The following is a 17,157-nucleotide window of genomic DNA, read 5'->3' as shown; positions in this document are numbered from 1 at the left end:
TTATACACACAGCCTGAAGGACATTTAATATAATATTTTTAATAACTTTGTGTATTAAACAAAGTTTGTGTACATTGAGCCATCAAAAAACAAAGGTTTCACTATCTCACTCTCACTCAAAAAAGTCCGTATTTCGGAATATTCCGTATTTCGGAATATTTGGATATGGGATACTTAACCTGTATCTGCACTGGGGGCATATCTGGCACACTGTGGGGGCATGTGTATCTGTACTGGGGGCATAGCTGGCACTGTGGGGGCATGTGTATCTGGCACTGGGGGCATATCTGGCACTGTAGGGGCATGTGTATCTGGCACCCGGGGCATATATGTATTTGACACTGTGGGGACATGTATGTATTTGGCACTGTGGGGGCATATATGTATTTGGCACTGTGGGGCATATATGTATCTGGCACTGTGGGGACATGTGTATCTGGCACTGTGGGGCATATATGTATCTGGCTCTGTGGAGGCACCCATTTTTTGCCATTTTTATATGTATGTGGCACTGTACTGGGGAATTATATGTATGTGGCACTGTACAACATGACTAAAAACTGGGCAATGACACAAGGTCATACTCCTAACGTCATACTGAAAGGTGTGCTCACAAAAGGGGGCGTGGCTTTGTGACAACTAGGACACGCTCCCATTTTGGTGCGCGCGCATGATAGTGGCTCTTATCCCTTGACTACGGATCTTTTCTGGTTCTTTGCCTCTGACTGGTTGGCCACCTGCTCTGGTGCATGTGAAGATGCAATCCGGACCATTTGTCCAATAGATTTAACTGGAAGGTCCTCGCATGAAACTTTCCATACTGAAGCACCTCGTAAGAGGCCACCATTTTCCCCAGAAGGCAAATGCACAGATGCACCGAGATCCGGGTTGGCTTCAGGACAGCCCGAACCATCGACTGGATTACCATAGCCTTTTCCAAGGGAAGTAACACTCTCAGACTCTGTGTCCAGTATCATGTCCGGGAAAGGAAGCCTCTGTGTCGGTTCCAGGTGAGATTTTGGTAGGTTTAGAATCCACCCATGATCCAGGAGTAGTCTGTTTGAGAGGCCAATGCTGTCCAACAACCGCTCCCTGGATGGAGCCTGTATCAGAAGATCATCCAGGTACGGAATTATGTTCACTCCATGTTTGCGGAGAAGAAACATCATCTCTGCCATCACTTTGGTGAACACTCTCGGTGCTGTGGAGAGACCAAATGGCAGGGCCTGGAACTGGTAGTGACAGTCCTGCAGTGCAAACCGTAGATAAGTCTGATGAGGAAGCCAGATCGGAATGTGAAGTTATGCATCCTTGATATCCAGAGACACTAGGAATTCCACCTCCTCCAGACCTGAAATCACCGCTCTCAGAGACTCCATCTTGAATTTGAACACTCGTAAGTACGGGTTCAACGAGTTGAGGTTAAGAAACGGCCTCACCGAACCATCCAGTTTCGGAACTACAAACAAGTTGCAGTAGTATCCCTTGTTTCGCAGATGAGATGGAACTGGAACAATGACCTGGGTTTGTACCAGTTTTTGAATGGTGTCCTGTAAAGTTATACTTGCCTCTTGTGAAACTGGTAAGCCTGATTTGAAGAATCTGTGAGGTGGGAGCTCTTGGAACTTCAGTCTGTAGCCCTGGGAAATAAGATCTATGACCCAGGGATTCTGGCACAACGTCATCCAGATGTGACTGAAGAATTTTAGCCAGGCTCCCACCTGCCAGTCTTCCAGGCATCTCGGTCCATTGTCATGCTGAAGGTTTTGAGGAAGCAGAGCTTGAGCCCTGTTCCTGTGAACCCGGCAGTTACTGGTTTGCGTAGTTTAAGAAGAACCTCTGGGCTTGCCCCTAAACTTGGCAGTCCGAAAGGACTGTAAATTGGGTCCTGAGTAGGCCTTCCTAGCTGGGGGAGCTGCAGAAAGTAGGTATGTGGACTTACCCGCAGTAGCATTGGAGATCCATTTGTCTAGTTCATCTCCAAATAAGGCCTCGCCTGTAAAAGGTAGGCCTTCCATGCCTTTCCTGGAGTCCGTATCCACAGTCCACTGGCGTAGCCATAGACCCCTGCATGCAGACACTGCCATAGCAAGCCTATTTCTTTTATGGCTTCCACCATAAAGTTCGCAGAGTCCTGTATATGTTGCAGGAGCAAAACAATCTCCCCTTGAGGTAAGTTATCTAACCCCCTCAATTAGGTTACCCGACCATTTAGCAATGGCTCACGTAATCCACCCACATGCTATAGTGGGTCTCCGGGCCACCCCCGCAGCTGTATACAAAGATTTGAGCGTAGTCTCAATTTTGCGGTCAGCCGCGTCTTTTAGGGAAGCTGCACCCGGGACAGGCAATACAATTTTCCGTGAGAGCCTGGATACTGATGCATCCACTATTGGTGGATTTTCCCATTTTTTCCTATCCTCAGGAAGAAAAGGAAAAGATGAGAGTAACCTATTAGGGATTTGAAATTTCCTATCAGAATTAACCCACGGTTCTTCAAACAGGGTATTTAGTTCCTTTGACACAGGAAAAGTGGCTGAGGATTTCTTTTTTATATTAAAATAAGATTCCTTACTCTCCTCTGTCACCTTGTCAGGGATATTCAGAACTTCTCTGATAGCTTCTATAAGAGCCTCTATTCCCTGCGACAGAGTCCCCTCCCCCACCTCTGAGTCCACCTCCCCCTCCCCCATGTTTGACCCTTCATCATCCTAGTCAGACTGCAGGATATGGGCCAAAGTGTGTTTTTGTGGACAAATGGCAGGGGACTTAGAAGCTGGTTTGGGTACTGAGTCTCTTCATAAACTCAGTCATAGATTGTCTTAAGTATTGCGTCTCTTTCTCACTCCGAGATAACTTAGTAGAGATTGTGGAAATCATTCCCCTAATGTAGTCCAGCCATGCTGGTTCTGCCTCACTAGCCTGGGAAGGGATACTAGACTGAGTACACATTAGTGAACCCCCTGGGGAAGAGGAACATTGTGCCCTACATGAAACACTCTTTGCCTGACATACTGTAACAGTGACAGCACGCACACACACACACACACACACACACACACACACACACACACACACACACACACACACACACACACACACAGAAAAAGGTTAAATGCATAATTAACCTACAAAGAACCCTTCCGGGAAGACACAGAGGGAGTATGGAACCAGCACACAGCGCCCTTAACGCTAATGCCAAGCTTAGCTGGGTCGCAGATAAGTACCTAGATTAGGGACTTAGTACACTAATAATCACTCCCCCCTATGACGCCCTGGTACCGCTGAGGTAATCTGGAGTCTCTACGGAGGAGCTGCGCGTCCCTGTCAGTCAGCGTCTGTGTCAGCTGCAGAGGGCAAATGGCGCGCGGTCTTCCTGCTCTTGTTTATACTGGCTGTATGTGTCTTGCGTATAAAATGGAGACAGACTCCTTTTATGGCTATGTTTCCAGTCTGGGTACTATGTCTGCTGTTCAGCATCTGTGTCCGTACACAGCCGGAGACGCAGTCCACCCCGTTTAGAAGCCGTGCGTCTCCGTACCCTCATGCAGCCATGATGGCCGGCGACCTGATAACCGGGACGCCGGATAGTATTCTCCACTCATCATTCTTTTGGCTCTGTTAGGGGTGGCGGCGTGCTGCAGGAATGTACGCTCGCCGTGGTGGGGCTTACGAATAGTTCCCTCAGGAGCTCAGTGTCCTGTCAGCGGGGAACTGGACTATTAACCCTGAGAGAGGTTGGGCCATTCCCCCCAAGTCCCACGAAGCAGGCAGGCTGGTGCCATCCAGTCCTGCCTGAAAATAACAAACTCAGAAAATAAATGCAGAAAACTCTTCAGGAGCTTCCAGAGACGTGACCGTCTCCTCCGGGCACAATTTCTAAACTGAGTCTGGTAGGAGGGGCATAGAGGGAGGAGCCAGCGCACACTATCAAATTCTTAAAGTGCCCATGGCTCCTAGTGGACCCGTCTATACCCCATGGTACTAAATGGATCCCCAGTATCCCCTAGGAGGTAAGAGAAATTACATTTAAAGGGTTTGGAGCAGTTTTTCATGAAAACTGCTCCAAATGCCCTTTGATACATTGGAGTGATACTAAAATGATGTGAAGATGGTGTGAAAACACCCTTTTTCACATTATTTTAGTAAAAATAATGTTACTAAATTGGCCTCTTAATATTTTAGCAATTGTTTTTATACATTAATATTTACTTTATATTTATGTGCTATCGGTACTGATTTATTGCAACTGTTTTTTTTTACATTTATTCTTGGTTTAAATATAAAATATACTGAAATGTTTATCTATTTTATTTACTATTAGGGGGCTTAGGTGCCCTATCACTAGGATCTGCATGTGTGGCAGGTTTGCTTTCATTTTATCTTGATATACTGTACATTTCAGATGATGTTAGTTTGTGCACCCCTGATTGTGCTTATTACGCAATGATTGTATCTATGTCAAGCTAATCTGTTTCTTTACAACCATATATGTGATGCAGTTGGCAGCTACATTACAATCCGTGCTGTATTGTAAACACAGAAGTAGCTAGGTACCAATAACATAATGTGCTGTAACCCATAGAAACCAGTGAGATTTTGCATATCAGCATTGCAGTCAGCATCTGGCCCAATCATTAAGGCTGGTTGGGATCGGGAACGCAATGAAGCCACTTGAGGGCTCTCTGCACTTGCCATGCTGCGGGCTCGGTGGCTTGCCACAGGTTCTATTCCCACTCTATGGGTGACGTGGACACCCATGAGTGGGAATAGTCCTGGGCCCCCTGCCGGCATCCCGGCGCCGGTATGCTGACCACCAGGATCCCGACCGCCGAGATCATAACTACATCCCATTAAGGCAGCTAGTGCAAGTTAAGATTACCAGCTCAATGCAGACTAAACGGGGTAATACAGTTAAAATATACAGTATACCTGTATTTCAGGAATAAAAAGAAAACACTAGGGGGATAGTAAAATGCTCCTGAAGAGCTCCCAAAGTGAAATGAGAAAGGGTCAAATGTACTAAGCCTCGGAGAGAGATAAAGTGGAGAGATATACAGTAACAGCCAATCAGCTGCTAAATGTCATTTTTCATACACAGCCTGTAACATGGCAGCTAGGAGCTGATTGGCTGGTATTTTGTCTTTCTCCTCTTTATCACTCTCCAAGGCTTAGTACATCTCCCCCTTAATCTCTGGTGAGAATTGTGAATACATACAGTAGCTGGGCAGCCAATAAGGTGTGGTTTCTTAAGGGCCCCATACACTAGGACGATAATGCCCGATTTCATCCAATTTCGGGCATTCGGCCCGATATATCGGATGAAATCGTGCATTTTGGAGGCGTTTCCGATCCGATGCGCTTTCCCGTGAGCATGGGATCGGATCCTCCAGATTGAATGTGCTGCACATTCAATCTGGTCCGACCCCAGAGGCGTGGCTGGGATCGCCCAGGATCACCCAAGATACATCGTATGCAAAAGGACAGCATACGATGAATCGTGGGCAATCCTGCCTCCCGGGAGGCTACCGGACATGTCGCGGTAGTGTATGCTGCCCTTGACACTGCCAGTCACAGCTAAGAGACTGCACTTGATCAGCTCACAGGAGATCAAGTCATGTTGCGTTGGGTGCCCATAACTGCCCACAGTGTTAGACCCATTACCGTGTTTTCATCGGCTTCCTTCTGATCAGTTGTAGACATACGGGCTTCTTGATAGGCTTGTATAGAGTCCTGCACTAGTGTGTCCACAGAGAGCACCCGGGTGCTGTAAGCTGACAAGACAGGAACAGGTTAAACATCCAGTGTAAATAATGACACATCTATACTGCAGCTGCCGTCACAAGCAGATACGATTTGTGTCACTACAGCAGCCACTATGGAGATTAGTTATTCCTGGGGGCAAATTTACTAAGAATCATGTTTGGTCCGAGGTTTAAACATGATTGTAATCGCAGGGCTATGTGAGAGTTTTTCAAGCACAAACGCTCAAATTTACTAAGAATCTTTTTTGACAAAATAGTTTTTTCCGATGGTATATGCAGTAATGTTTAATCGTGTTTAATAGTTGTCAGCCATGTTTGTGCCTGAATTGTAAAGTCCTGCCAGTGTGCAGCGTGTTCTGCAGAAGCCTGCTTAGATCACTGGGTCTAATTCAGACCTGTCCGCTCGCTAGGGTTTTTTTTACAGTCTTGCGTTCGCATAGTCGCCGCCCATAAGGGAGTGTATTTTCGCTTTGCAAGTATGCGAACGCATGTGTAGCAGAGGTGTACAAACACATTTTGTGCAGTCTCTGAGCAGCCTCTGCGAACACATCAGCCTGTCTGGGACCGGAATTGACGTCAGGAACCCTCCCTGCAAATGCTTGGACACGCCTGCGTTTTTCCAAACACTCCCAGAAAACGTTCAGTTGACACCCACAAACGCCTTCTCTCTGTCAATCTCCTTGCGAACGCACGTGCGAATCGATTCTTCGCACAAACCCATCGCTGGGCGGCGATCCGCTTTGTACCCGTGCAACGCGCCTGCGCATTGCGGTGCATACGCATGCGCAGTTTAGACCTGGTCACTCGCTGTAGGAAAACGCAGCCTAGCGATCGGTCTGAATTAGGCCCATTGTGTGATCTGTGCAGTGCCTCTCTCTGTGTAAGAGTAGACAACGTTTAACCCCCCATCTAGTCAGCCCAATCCAGGGATTCCTGGTCCCCCCTCTTCCGTGCACCCCAGGCCTGGTCTGAAGCCCTGGGCTATCCTTCTCACCACTGAGCAGTGGATGTGGAGTTGATAGCTTTGAGTTAAAGTCAGATTGAAATAATATTGTCTTTTACATGGGGACTACAGATTTCAGCAAGCCTCCCCTGCATGCCGGTACTTGGAGAACCACAAGCACCAGCATGCGGGGCATTAAAGGCCTGCTGGTACCTTTGGAGCCTAATTCAGACCTGATTGCAGCAGCAAAATTGTTCTCTAATGGGCAAAACCATATGCAGTGCAGGTGGAGCAGATATAACATGTGTAGATAGAGTTAGATTTGGGTGGGGTGTGTTCAAACTTCAAACTGAAATCTAAATTGCAGTGTAAAAGTAAAGCAGCCAGTATTTACCCTGCACAGGAACAAAATAACCCACCCAAATCTAACTCTCTCTGCAAATGTTATATCTGCCCCCCCCCCCTGCAGTGCACATGGTTTTGCCTATTAGAAAACAATTTTGCTGCTGCGATCAGATCTGAATTAGGCCCTTAGTCCCCTTGTAAAAACGAGTTTTATGGTAAGAACTTATCTTTGTTAAAAGTCTTTCTGCGAGGTACACTGGGCTCCACAAGGATAGACATTGGGGTGTAGAGTAGGATCTTGATCCGAGGCACCAACAGGCTCAAAAGCTTTGACTGTTCCCAGAATGCATAGCGCCGCCTCCTCTATAACCCCGCCTCCCTGCACAGGAGCTCAGTTTTTAGTTAACCAGCCCAATGCAGTAGCAGGAAAAGAGACGACATACACCACACTCTCATGACAGGAGAAGTGTCAGCGGCTAATGCCATACCAACCCAAAGAAGCTAAGTGCGTCAGGGTGGGCGCCTTGTGGAGCCCAGTGTACCTCACAGAAAGAGTTTTAACAAATGTAAGTTCTTACCATAAAACTCGTTTTCTGCTGCGGGGTACACTGGGCTCCACAAGGATAGACATTGGGGATGTCCTAAAGCAGTTCCTTATGGGAGGGGACGCACTGTAGCGGGCACAAGAACCCGGCGTCCAAAGGAAGCATCCTGGGAAGCGGTAGTATCGAAGGCATAGAACCTTATGAACGTGTTCACTGAGGACCACGTAGCCGCCTTGCACAATTGTTCAAGGGTCGCACCACGGCGGGCCGCCCAAGAAGGTCCAACAGACCGAGTAGAATGGGCCATAATGTGAGCAGGAGCTGATAGACCAGCCCTCACATAAGCATGTGCAATCACCATTCTAATCCATCTGGCCAAAGTTTGCTTGTGAGCAGGCCAGCCCCGTTTGTGAAATCCAAACAGCACAAAGAGAGAATCAGATTTCCTAATAGAAGCAGTTCTCTTCACATAGATACGGAGAGCCCGTACCATATCCAAAGACCGCTCTTTGGGAGACAGATCAGGAGAAACAAGTGCCGGAACCATCATCTCCTGGTTAAGGTGGAACGAAGAAACCACCTTAGGCAAATAACCGGGACGAGTCCTAAGAACCGTCCGGTCACGGTGAAATATCAGATATGGGGAACTACAAGACAAGGCACCCAAATCCGACACTCTTCTAGCTGACGCAATAGCCAGCAGAAACACCACCTTAAGGGAAAGCCACTTAAGAACAGCTGAACCAAGAGGTTCAAACGGAGACTCTTGTAAAGCCTCCAAACCACCGACAAGTCCCAAGGAGCCACAGGCGGGACATAGGCAGGTTGGATACGCAACACACCCTGAGTGAAGGTATGCACATCAGGTAAGGTCGCAATCTTTCTCTGAAACCACACCGACAAGGCAGATATTTGATCCTTGAGGGAGGCCAGACGCAGGCCTAAGTCCAGACCCTGCTGAAGAAAGGCCAACAACTTGGCTGTACTATACTTGGAAGCGTCATAATTGTTAGATGCGCACCAAACAATGTAAGAATGCCAGACCCTATAGTAAATCCGAGCAGAAGCCGGTTTCCAAGCCCGCAACATAATTTGAATGACCGCCTCAGAAAACCCTTTAGCCCTTAAGACGGAAGCTTCAAGAGCCACGCCGTCAAAGTCAGCCGGGCTAGGTCCCGGTAGACACAGGGGCCCTGAACGAGGAGGTCTGGGCGTTGCGGAAGTAGAATTGGACGCTCTGACTATAGGCCCTGCAGGTCTGAGAACCAGTGCCGTCTGGGCCACGCTGGAGCTATGAGAAGCAGAATTCCTCTTTCTTGCTTGAACTTCCGAATTACCCTGGGCAGGAGTGACACTGGAGGGAACACGTACGGCAGCCGAAACCTCCACGGCACCGCCAGCGCATCCACGAATGCTGCTTGAGGATCCCTTGTCCTTGCTCCGAAGACCGGAACCTTGTGATTGTGTCGAACGCCATCAGATCTACGTCTGGAAGGCCCCACTTTTCCACTAGGAGTTGAAACACTTCTGGATGGAGGCCCCACTCGCCGGCATGTACGTCCTGACGACTGAGAAAGTCCGCTTCCCAATTCAGGACTCCCGGAATGAATATTGCCGATATGGCCGGTATATGGCGTTCCGCCCAATGTAGAATCCGTGAGACTTCCTTCATTGCCAAACGGCTTCGAGTGCCGCCTTGATGATTTATGTAAGCCACTGTGGTGGTGTTGTCCGACTGTACTTGAACAGGACGGTTCTGAATTAAATGCTGGGCCAGGTTCAACGCATTGAAGACCGCCTGCAATTCCAGAATGTTGACCAAGAGGAGGGATTCCTCCTTGGTCCACCGACCCTGAAGGGAGTGTTGCTCCAGCACCGTGCCCCAACCTCTTAGACTGGCATCTGTTGTCAACAGGACCCAGTCGGATATCCATAAGGGACGGCCCCTGCACAATTGTCGATCCTGGAGCCACCAGAGCAGCGACAGACGGACCTCCGGAGTCAATGAGATCATGTGAGACTTGATCCGGTGAGGCAGACAGTCCCACTTGGCTAGAATCAGCTTCTGGAGGGGGCGAGAATGGAATTGAGCATACTCCACCATGTCGAATGCCGACACCATGAGGCCCAGCACCTGCATCGCCGAATGTATCGACACTTGCGGACGAGAAAGGAAGCAACGAATCATGTCCTGAAGCTTCAGGACTTTCTCCTGAGACAAGAACAACCTCTGGTTGTGAGTGTCCAAGGAGGATTTCTTCCAGTTGATGAGCCACCCGTGGGCTTGTAGAAACCGGACAGTCATATCCAGATGACGTAGGAGAATTTCTGGGGAATTTGCCAGGATTAACAAGTCGTCCAGATACGGTAGTATCCTGACCCCTTGACGGCGGAGTACCACCTTCATCACCGCCATAACTTTGGTGAAGACTCGCGGAGCCGTAGTTAAACCAAAAGGTGACGCCTGAAACTGGTAATGGAGGTTGCCAATCGCAAACCTCAGGTACTGCTGATGTGACGCTGCTATAGGAATATGCAGGTAAGCATCCTGTATGTCCAGGGAGACCATGTAGTCCCCAGGTTCCAAGGCCAGAACTATAGAGCGAAGGGTTTCCATACGGAACTTGGAAACCTTCACAAACCTGTTCAATGCCTTGAGGTTGAGAATGGGCCGGGAGGACCCATTCGGTTTCGGGACTAGAAACAGCGGACAATAATACCCCCGGCCTCTCTGTGCAAGAGGCACCTGTACTACGGCTCCTGCATCCAGGAGGGTCTGTACCACCGAATGTAAAGCGTTTGCCTTTGTCTGGTCCAACGGGACGTCTGTCCGGCAAAATCGATGAGGGGGTCGGTTTTTGAAGGCTATGGCGTAACCTCGAGTGACGATTTCCCGTACCTAGGCATCTGAAGTGGTCTTCAACCATTCCTGGGTATACCCTAGAAGCCGGCCCCCCACCCTTGGATCCCCCAGGGGGAGGCCCGCCCCGTCATGCGGCAGGCTTATCGGTCTTGGAAGCTGGCTGACGGGCCGCCCAGGCTCTTTTGGGCTTCGGCTTACCAGGTTTGGAAGTGCGGGCCTGCTTGTTGTACGCCTGACCTTTTGCTTTACCTGAAGGATGAAAGGGGTGAAAGGAAGTACCTTTAGCCTTCGCCACAGAAGGAGCGGTACTTGGCAGACAGGCAGTTTTGGCAGTAGCCAAGTCAGCCACTATCTTATTTAAGTCCACCCCAAACAGAGTATCTCCCTTGAAAGGGAGTACCTCCAGGGTTTTTCTAGAGTCCAGATCCACAGACCAGGATCTCAGCCACAATATCCGGCGAGCCAGGACTGATGTAGTAGAGGCCTTGGCTGCTAAGATACCGGCATCAGAAGCCGCCTCTTTAATATAGCGAGAAGCTGTGACAATATATGACAAGCATTGTCTAGCATGGTCAGAAGAGATTTCAGCTTCTAACTCCAAGGCCCATGCTTCAATAGCCTCTGCAGCCCATGCTGCTGCAATAGTGGGCCTTTGTGCAGCACCCGTGAGGGTGTATATCGCTTTCAGACAACCCTCCACACGTTTATCCGTAGGCTCTTTTAGAGACGTGACGGTAGTGACAGGTAGAGCTGAGGAAACCACCATCCTAGCCACATGTGAGTCTACTGGAGGAGGCGTTTCCCAATTTTTAGACAGCTCTGGCGCGAGGGGATAGCGAGCCAGCATCTTCTTTTGAGGCACAAACTTCTTACCCGGGTTTCCCCAGGGTTCCTGACGTATATCCATTAGGTGGTCAGAGTGAGGTAAAACTTGTTTAACCACCTTCTGATGCTTGAACCTATCTGGTTTCTAAGGAGGGACGGATGGCTCGGGATCATACGTAATCTGTAAAATTAATTTAATAGCCTCCAAAAGATCAGGAACATCCACATGTGAACTACCCTCCCCATCAGCAGTATCTGAGTCAGAATCTGTGGGGTCAGTGTAAGTGCCATCTTCATCAGACGAGGTGTCAGCGACAGCAGTGGATTGTGAGGAGATAAGAGCTCGCTTAGAGGACCTCTTGGACTTAGGCGAGCGAGGGTCAGACTTTTTAGTAGTCAGGGACTGGTTCAACTTCTTCAATTGAGCAGATAAATTGTCCGCCCACGGTGGATTAGCTGCAGGGACCACATACGATTGCACCGGCATAGGGGGTCCCATAGGGGGTGTTAGTTTATTAACTAGCGTATATAGAAGCGTGGAAAAAGCAGCCCACGGTGGGTCATTATGTACCTCCGTTGCCACAGTCCCACTGGGGGGCAAGGAGCCCCCAGAACCAGAGCCCACAGCTGCTATATTCTCCTCATATGGATCTGTGGCTTCAGCAACACCAGCAGTGTGTTCAGCCCCAGAACCGTTACCTTCAGAAGCAGACATGATATAACTTGCAGTATCAGGTAACACAGTACAATTGGCAGCAGCACAATACCTCTTACCCAAACCCCTGCGCAGTGTAGTCAGCACAAGCAGAGATATAGGAGAGATATTGTGACTAGAATCACAGAGAAAAATACGTATCAGAGTATATCTTGTGAATATCCTATATTATTATAAATCCTGACGCACCAAGCCCCCTCAGGTTATAGAATATAGGGATAGCAAGTTGAGTGAGAGACACGAATGGAAACTACTCAGCAAGCTAATGCACACACAAATAGTCACAGTTGTACAATGCAGAGGTTATTACTAACAATAATAATGCACTGGACCAGCTTACATAGCTATGTAGTCAATAGAAATAACAGTACACAGTAAGAACTGGATGTATATCACAGGGTAATTGTACTAGGAAACCCTGACTAAATGCACTCTTTCTTAACTAACACTGACTAAAAAGGCAGGTAGAATACTTAAGTGTCATGTAAAGTCACAGCACTGACAACCAGGCGGCTTTACATAGGAGGATTTGCCCAAGCAGTCCCAGGAACAGTGTAGCTGAGAGAAATGGCGCCCAAACACTGACAGGGAGTAAGGGAGAGACAGATATGCAGCTCCAGGGCGGGAACATTTGTGGGAAATGGCGCCCCGGGGCTGGGGGAGGGGCTCCAGGTCTAAGCCTTATCCCCCTGCTGGCAAAACCACCGGGTACTGCGTGCTACTAGTAAAATGGTTTTAAGGAAAAACCTGACCTGCACCCATGCCCTGGTGGTCTAGTGGGATCGCCTGTACTGCCACAGTGTCCACCGCCAGTGCGCGCGGCCCGCCTCCCACTGACTGCACCAGATCGCAATAAAGTACGAGTCCCGCAAGCGGGACCCACTCACCACCTCCCGAAGCGCGGCCACGCGATCCCGGAGAGCCCCCGTCGTGTGTGCCTGACCATAGAAGAAAACCAGAGCCTCCTGCTGTAGTTACCCGGCAACCAGGGCTCAGGAGTGTACAGCGCCGCTGGGGAGAGATGGAGCTGCAGCAGTGAATGTCACTAGACATGTACACACTGCTGCAGCCCTTGAAGTCTTCACTTTTATTCTCAAAAAGCTCTTCTTAGGGCTGCCCAGTGCAGCCCCTCTGTTATATGCCTGCTATCTGTGGCACCAACTACAAAAAACTGAGCTCCTGTGCAGGGGGGCGGGGTTATAGAGGAGGCGGCGCTATGCATTCTGGGAACAGTCAAAGCTTTTGAGCCTGTTGGTGCCTCGGATCAAGATCCTACTCTACACCCCAATGTCTATCCTTGTGGAGCCCAGTGTACCCAGCAGCAGAAATAAATATTAAAATAAACACAGTGCATGCACAATGTAGGTTGTAACAGTTTATTACATACACTCACATGCACAGTGTACATACTTACTGTACCTTGTCCCTGGCGCCGGTCGGTCCCCTTTTCCAGTAGGCATCCTAGGCAAAGGTAAGTCCTCTTCTCCGGTTACACATATAGCTCTTCTCTCCGCAAGTGACAGGCCGCTAACCGGTAGCAGACCCTGATTGGCTGTCGGCCATACAAGTGACAGAACTCATGTGGATTCCGTTACTTGCTGGAGCCGCACTGTATGCGTATACACATATAGCGCAGCTAAGTCCAGAGGGTTCAGGTTTGCGGTTTATTTTTTAACCAGCGGGGATATTCCTGGAGAAGAGGACAGACCTGCGCCTAGGATGCCTACTGGAAAAGGACTAATCACATCTCAGAGTGCAATCTCGAGCAAACCGATTGTTAGCAAATTTACCCCTTAGTACCAGGGTTCTATTTAACACTCCAACAAACACTTTAGCCATAGGGATACTCAACTACATAAAAGAGGGACATGTCACAAAATATGTGCAATGTCGCTGATGCTATCCTCTTTATATCAAGTATACCAATGTGGCATATTTAAGCTTGGCCACATATCAGATGGACCATATGGTAAGTGACATCATCAGGAACCAATTAGACTCTAATACAGGCAAATGTCTGATTGACCGCTATTGACTACATCACCCTCCCCAAAATGCCGGAGACATGTGTGCGCCTGCGTGTGTGTGTTTGCAGCCATCACCTATGAAAGTAGCTTTTCTTTATAAAAAGGAACCAGTGACACGTGGAGGCACACAATGATGGTGTATAGGGGATGGTACATATTTAAAATAGAACAGATGTTTGCGTACCCTGTGCCAAATGCCTCAGGCAGGTGCTCTTCCCAGAGTAGATCTTTCCAAGAACACAGCCTTTAATGGGGAATGGAGGAAACACAGGTGGCGGTGTGGGTGCTGGGGTAGGATCGACAATTTCCAACAGTCTGTGAACCACATGGCCCAATATATTATTATTTGCTGCAGGTGCTTTAACCCCAACATCATCCGACGAAATCCAATCTCCCGACATGTTCTGCCAAAGAACCAGGGGAAAATGTTATACCACACGAGGCAATACAAAGCACAGACATAATGATCTTTACCTATGTAGCCACCTGTAGGAAGAAGACAGCTTAGTAACCACAATAACCGAAGTGGTAACTTTACCATCTATTCTTAGTTTTACATTTATTTTTAAACATAAAAAGGATATATTCAGCAATATTATACAGTAGTATGTACACAGCCTCTATCTTCTCCTTTTCCTCTTTTTTCCTTTTCACTTTTCTTATTTTTTGTTTTCATCTTACCAGTTGACTATAATGAAGAGAGATATTTATTTATACAGCACAGCAGCTGGCTGCAATATGTAATTCCATTACATACCATATTATATAACATGTTAAAAATGTTCATTTTGTTGCATTGTTGCTTAAGTCAGTCGCTATCAATATTATACAACATAGTTTAATAAACAAAAATATATTTCTATGCATTTTTCTTTAACAGGCCTCCTATGGGTGTTTGCACTACATACAGCATATGGGTTGGGTATGTTATCCCGGCGGTCCAGATGCCGGCAGTCACATGACCAACAGTGGCATCCCAACACTGATGATCCCGACACAGGACGGGGTAAGTATTCTACCCCTCCCCCGTCTCCTACTCTAACCCTCCTGAAGTGGTGGCTATGACTAGTGCAGGTGAAATAAGCATAGAATTTCGGTGGTGGCGGCTACGGCTAACCCTCGGGCAGTGGCAGCTATGGCTAACCACCGCCCTAGTGCATACTTACCGACATCTCAAATCTCCTCTCCAGGAGATGCCCAGAGATGAGAAGCAGGTGGGCGGCAACGAGGGCGGGGCTGAGATAATTACATCATTAAGCCCGACCTACTCGCCAGGAAAAGCCCACAGTAGGTTAATATTTGCATAGGGGGCAGAGCTAAATGACACGATTAGCATATACTCGCGTCATTAGGCTCCGCCCCCTCCACCAGTCCGCGATTTTGCTGTATCTTTCTCCACATTCTGCCCACTTCACTAGGAAGTGGGCAGAATGCGGGAGGTGCGCCCACTCTTCCGGGGCTGCGGGGGACTACTCGAAAAACCGGGTGTCTCCCGCAGAATCCGGGAGAGTAGGTAAGTATGCCCTAGTGCCTAACCCTAAACCCCCCCCCCCACACCAGTGCCTAGCCCTAACCCTCCCCCCCAGGCCCTAACCTGTAACCCTATAATCACCTTCGGTATGTCGGGTCGGCTGTCGGTGTTCCGGCACCGGTCTCCTAAGTGATGTTGGGATTCCGGCGTCGGTCACATGAGCGCCAGCATCCCAACCTACGGGGATGCTGAACATATCCCCAACATCCAGAAAATTGACAAAAACTGGTAAAAAAAAATGATTAGAAATTTTGGCATGCATGGAAGTAAAACATTAGCTGTAAATCAGTCCAGTGTTAATCAGGGTGACTGTATGTATGGTAAGCAAAGCAGATGCAATAGGAATTCATCCGTTTGTTTCTCTATGACAACACTTACAACAATACAGTGTGTGCAGATTTCCCTTCCCAGAGAGAGCATGAAGCATTCCTTATTTGTGTAAAACATGTAAGGGACTTTTAAAACATTGTTCCAGCAATTTTTGTGTTTTGCATAAAATAGGTTTGTTCAAAACATATTTGTGCAATAAGACGCAGTTACCACGGGCTAGAGAGGAGCTAGCCCAGATGGAGACTGCACACGGGGCCCATCAGGGGCGGATTGGGAGCAAAAAGCAGCCCTGGAAAAATTTGTACTAGTGGCCCCACATGGGCAGCACCAGAGGTGTAAAGTCTAGCCATGGGCCATGGCAGCAGCAGCAGCAGTTAAAAGGAAATAAAATTATATATTATGAGCACATTATATGATACACCTTCAGAATTTAGGAAACAATATCATTCTTTAGAAAGATATATTTTCTTGCTTATTACACCAACCGTATCCCAATCACTATTCACTCAATCTTATATGTCAGCCAAGCAGGCAGACAGAGCATACACTAGATCATCTGCAATCACAGGCTAAGTGGCAAAGTCATTTTCATATATGCAAATTATTTTCATCTTATTCATTATGTCTATAAATAGGACCACATGTCCTCAAACAAAACAGGCCCCCACGGGTGTGTCGGCCCACCGGGAATCTTCCCTGTAAGCCCTATGGCGAATCCGCCTCTGGGGCCCAGTGCCTCCAAGCCCAAGCCCTCTGCCAGCTACTTAGAACAGACTGGTCCATACTGAGGGACCAGCAGGACTTAGGCAACATCAACCAGGAGCAGCGGCATTTCTACAGAGGAGGGGGGCCGTGTGCACCTCCGGGTGGGCCCCCTCCTCTGCACGGTGCTGTAGAATCCGGCACAGTGCCAGAGTCTACTGCGCATGCGCAGGTCTCTGGAAACATGGCGCACGCCATGATCCGGAGACCAATTTGGCTACCGCGCATGTGCGGCCATTTTGGCTGCGATTTCCGGCGCGATAACAGCTCCCGGCGCTGGACTCCGGAAATGTAAGTATTAAAATGGGTGCAATGGGTGCGGTGTGGGCCTCCCCTGGATCCAGGGGCCCATGTGCACCGCACCCATTGCACCCATTATAGAAACGCCAATGACCAGGAGGTGTTGCAGCAGCGTGACCACACACACCCAGAAGTAGGCGGTACCAGGAGCTGGTGGTAGCAGAGTTACCTGACAATGATGCAGTGGGAGGAATCAGTAACAGGCG

The 17,157-nt window shown here is 48.5% G+C and overlaps 1 protein-coding gene across 3 annotated transcripts in view; it reads right to left on the bottom strand.

Annotated features, from left to right (window-relative positions):
- SPEF2 (sperm flagellar 2) overlaps window positions 1-17,157 on the bottom strand; it is an 853,267-nt gene that overhangs the window by 207,081 nt on the left and 629,029 nt on the right. For all 3 annotated transcript variants that reach the window (XM_063960786.1, XM_063960790.1, XM_063960798.1), the window contains 2 exons: window positions 14,213-14,432; window positions 5,665-5,774 (listed from right to left, as the gene is read on the bottom strand). In XM_063960786.1, the coding sequence (XP_063816856.1) occupies window positions 5,665-5,774; window positions 14,213-14,432 (330 nt within the window). The remainder of the gene's footprint in view (window positions 1-5,664; window positions 5,775-14,212; window positions 14,433-17,157) is intronic.

The sequence above is a fragment of the Pseudophryne corroboree genome, chromosome 1 (assembly GCF_028390025.1).
Source record: "Pseudophryne corroboree isolate aPseCor3 chromosome 1, aPseCor3.hap2, whole genome shotgun sequence".
Lineage (NCBI taxonomy): Eukaryota > Metazoa > Chordata > Amphibia > Anura > Myobatrachidae > Pseudophryne > Pseudophryne corroboree.
The sequence above is the reverse complement of the archived record's forward strand: the minus strand, read 5'-3'. Positions and strand labels throughout refer to the sequence as shown.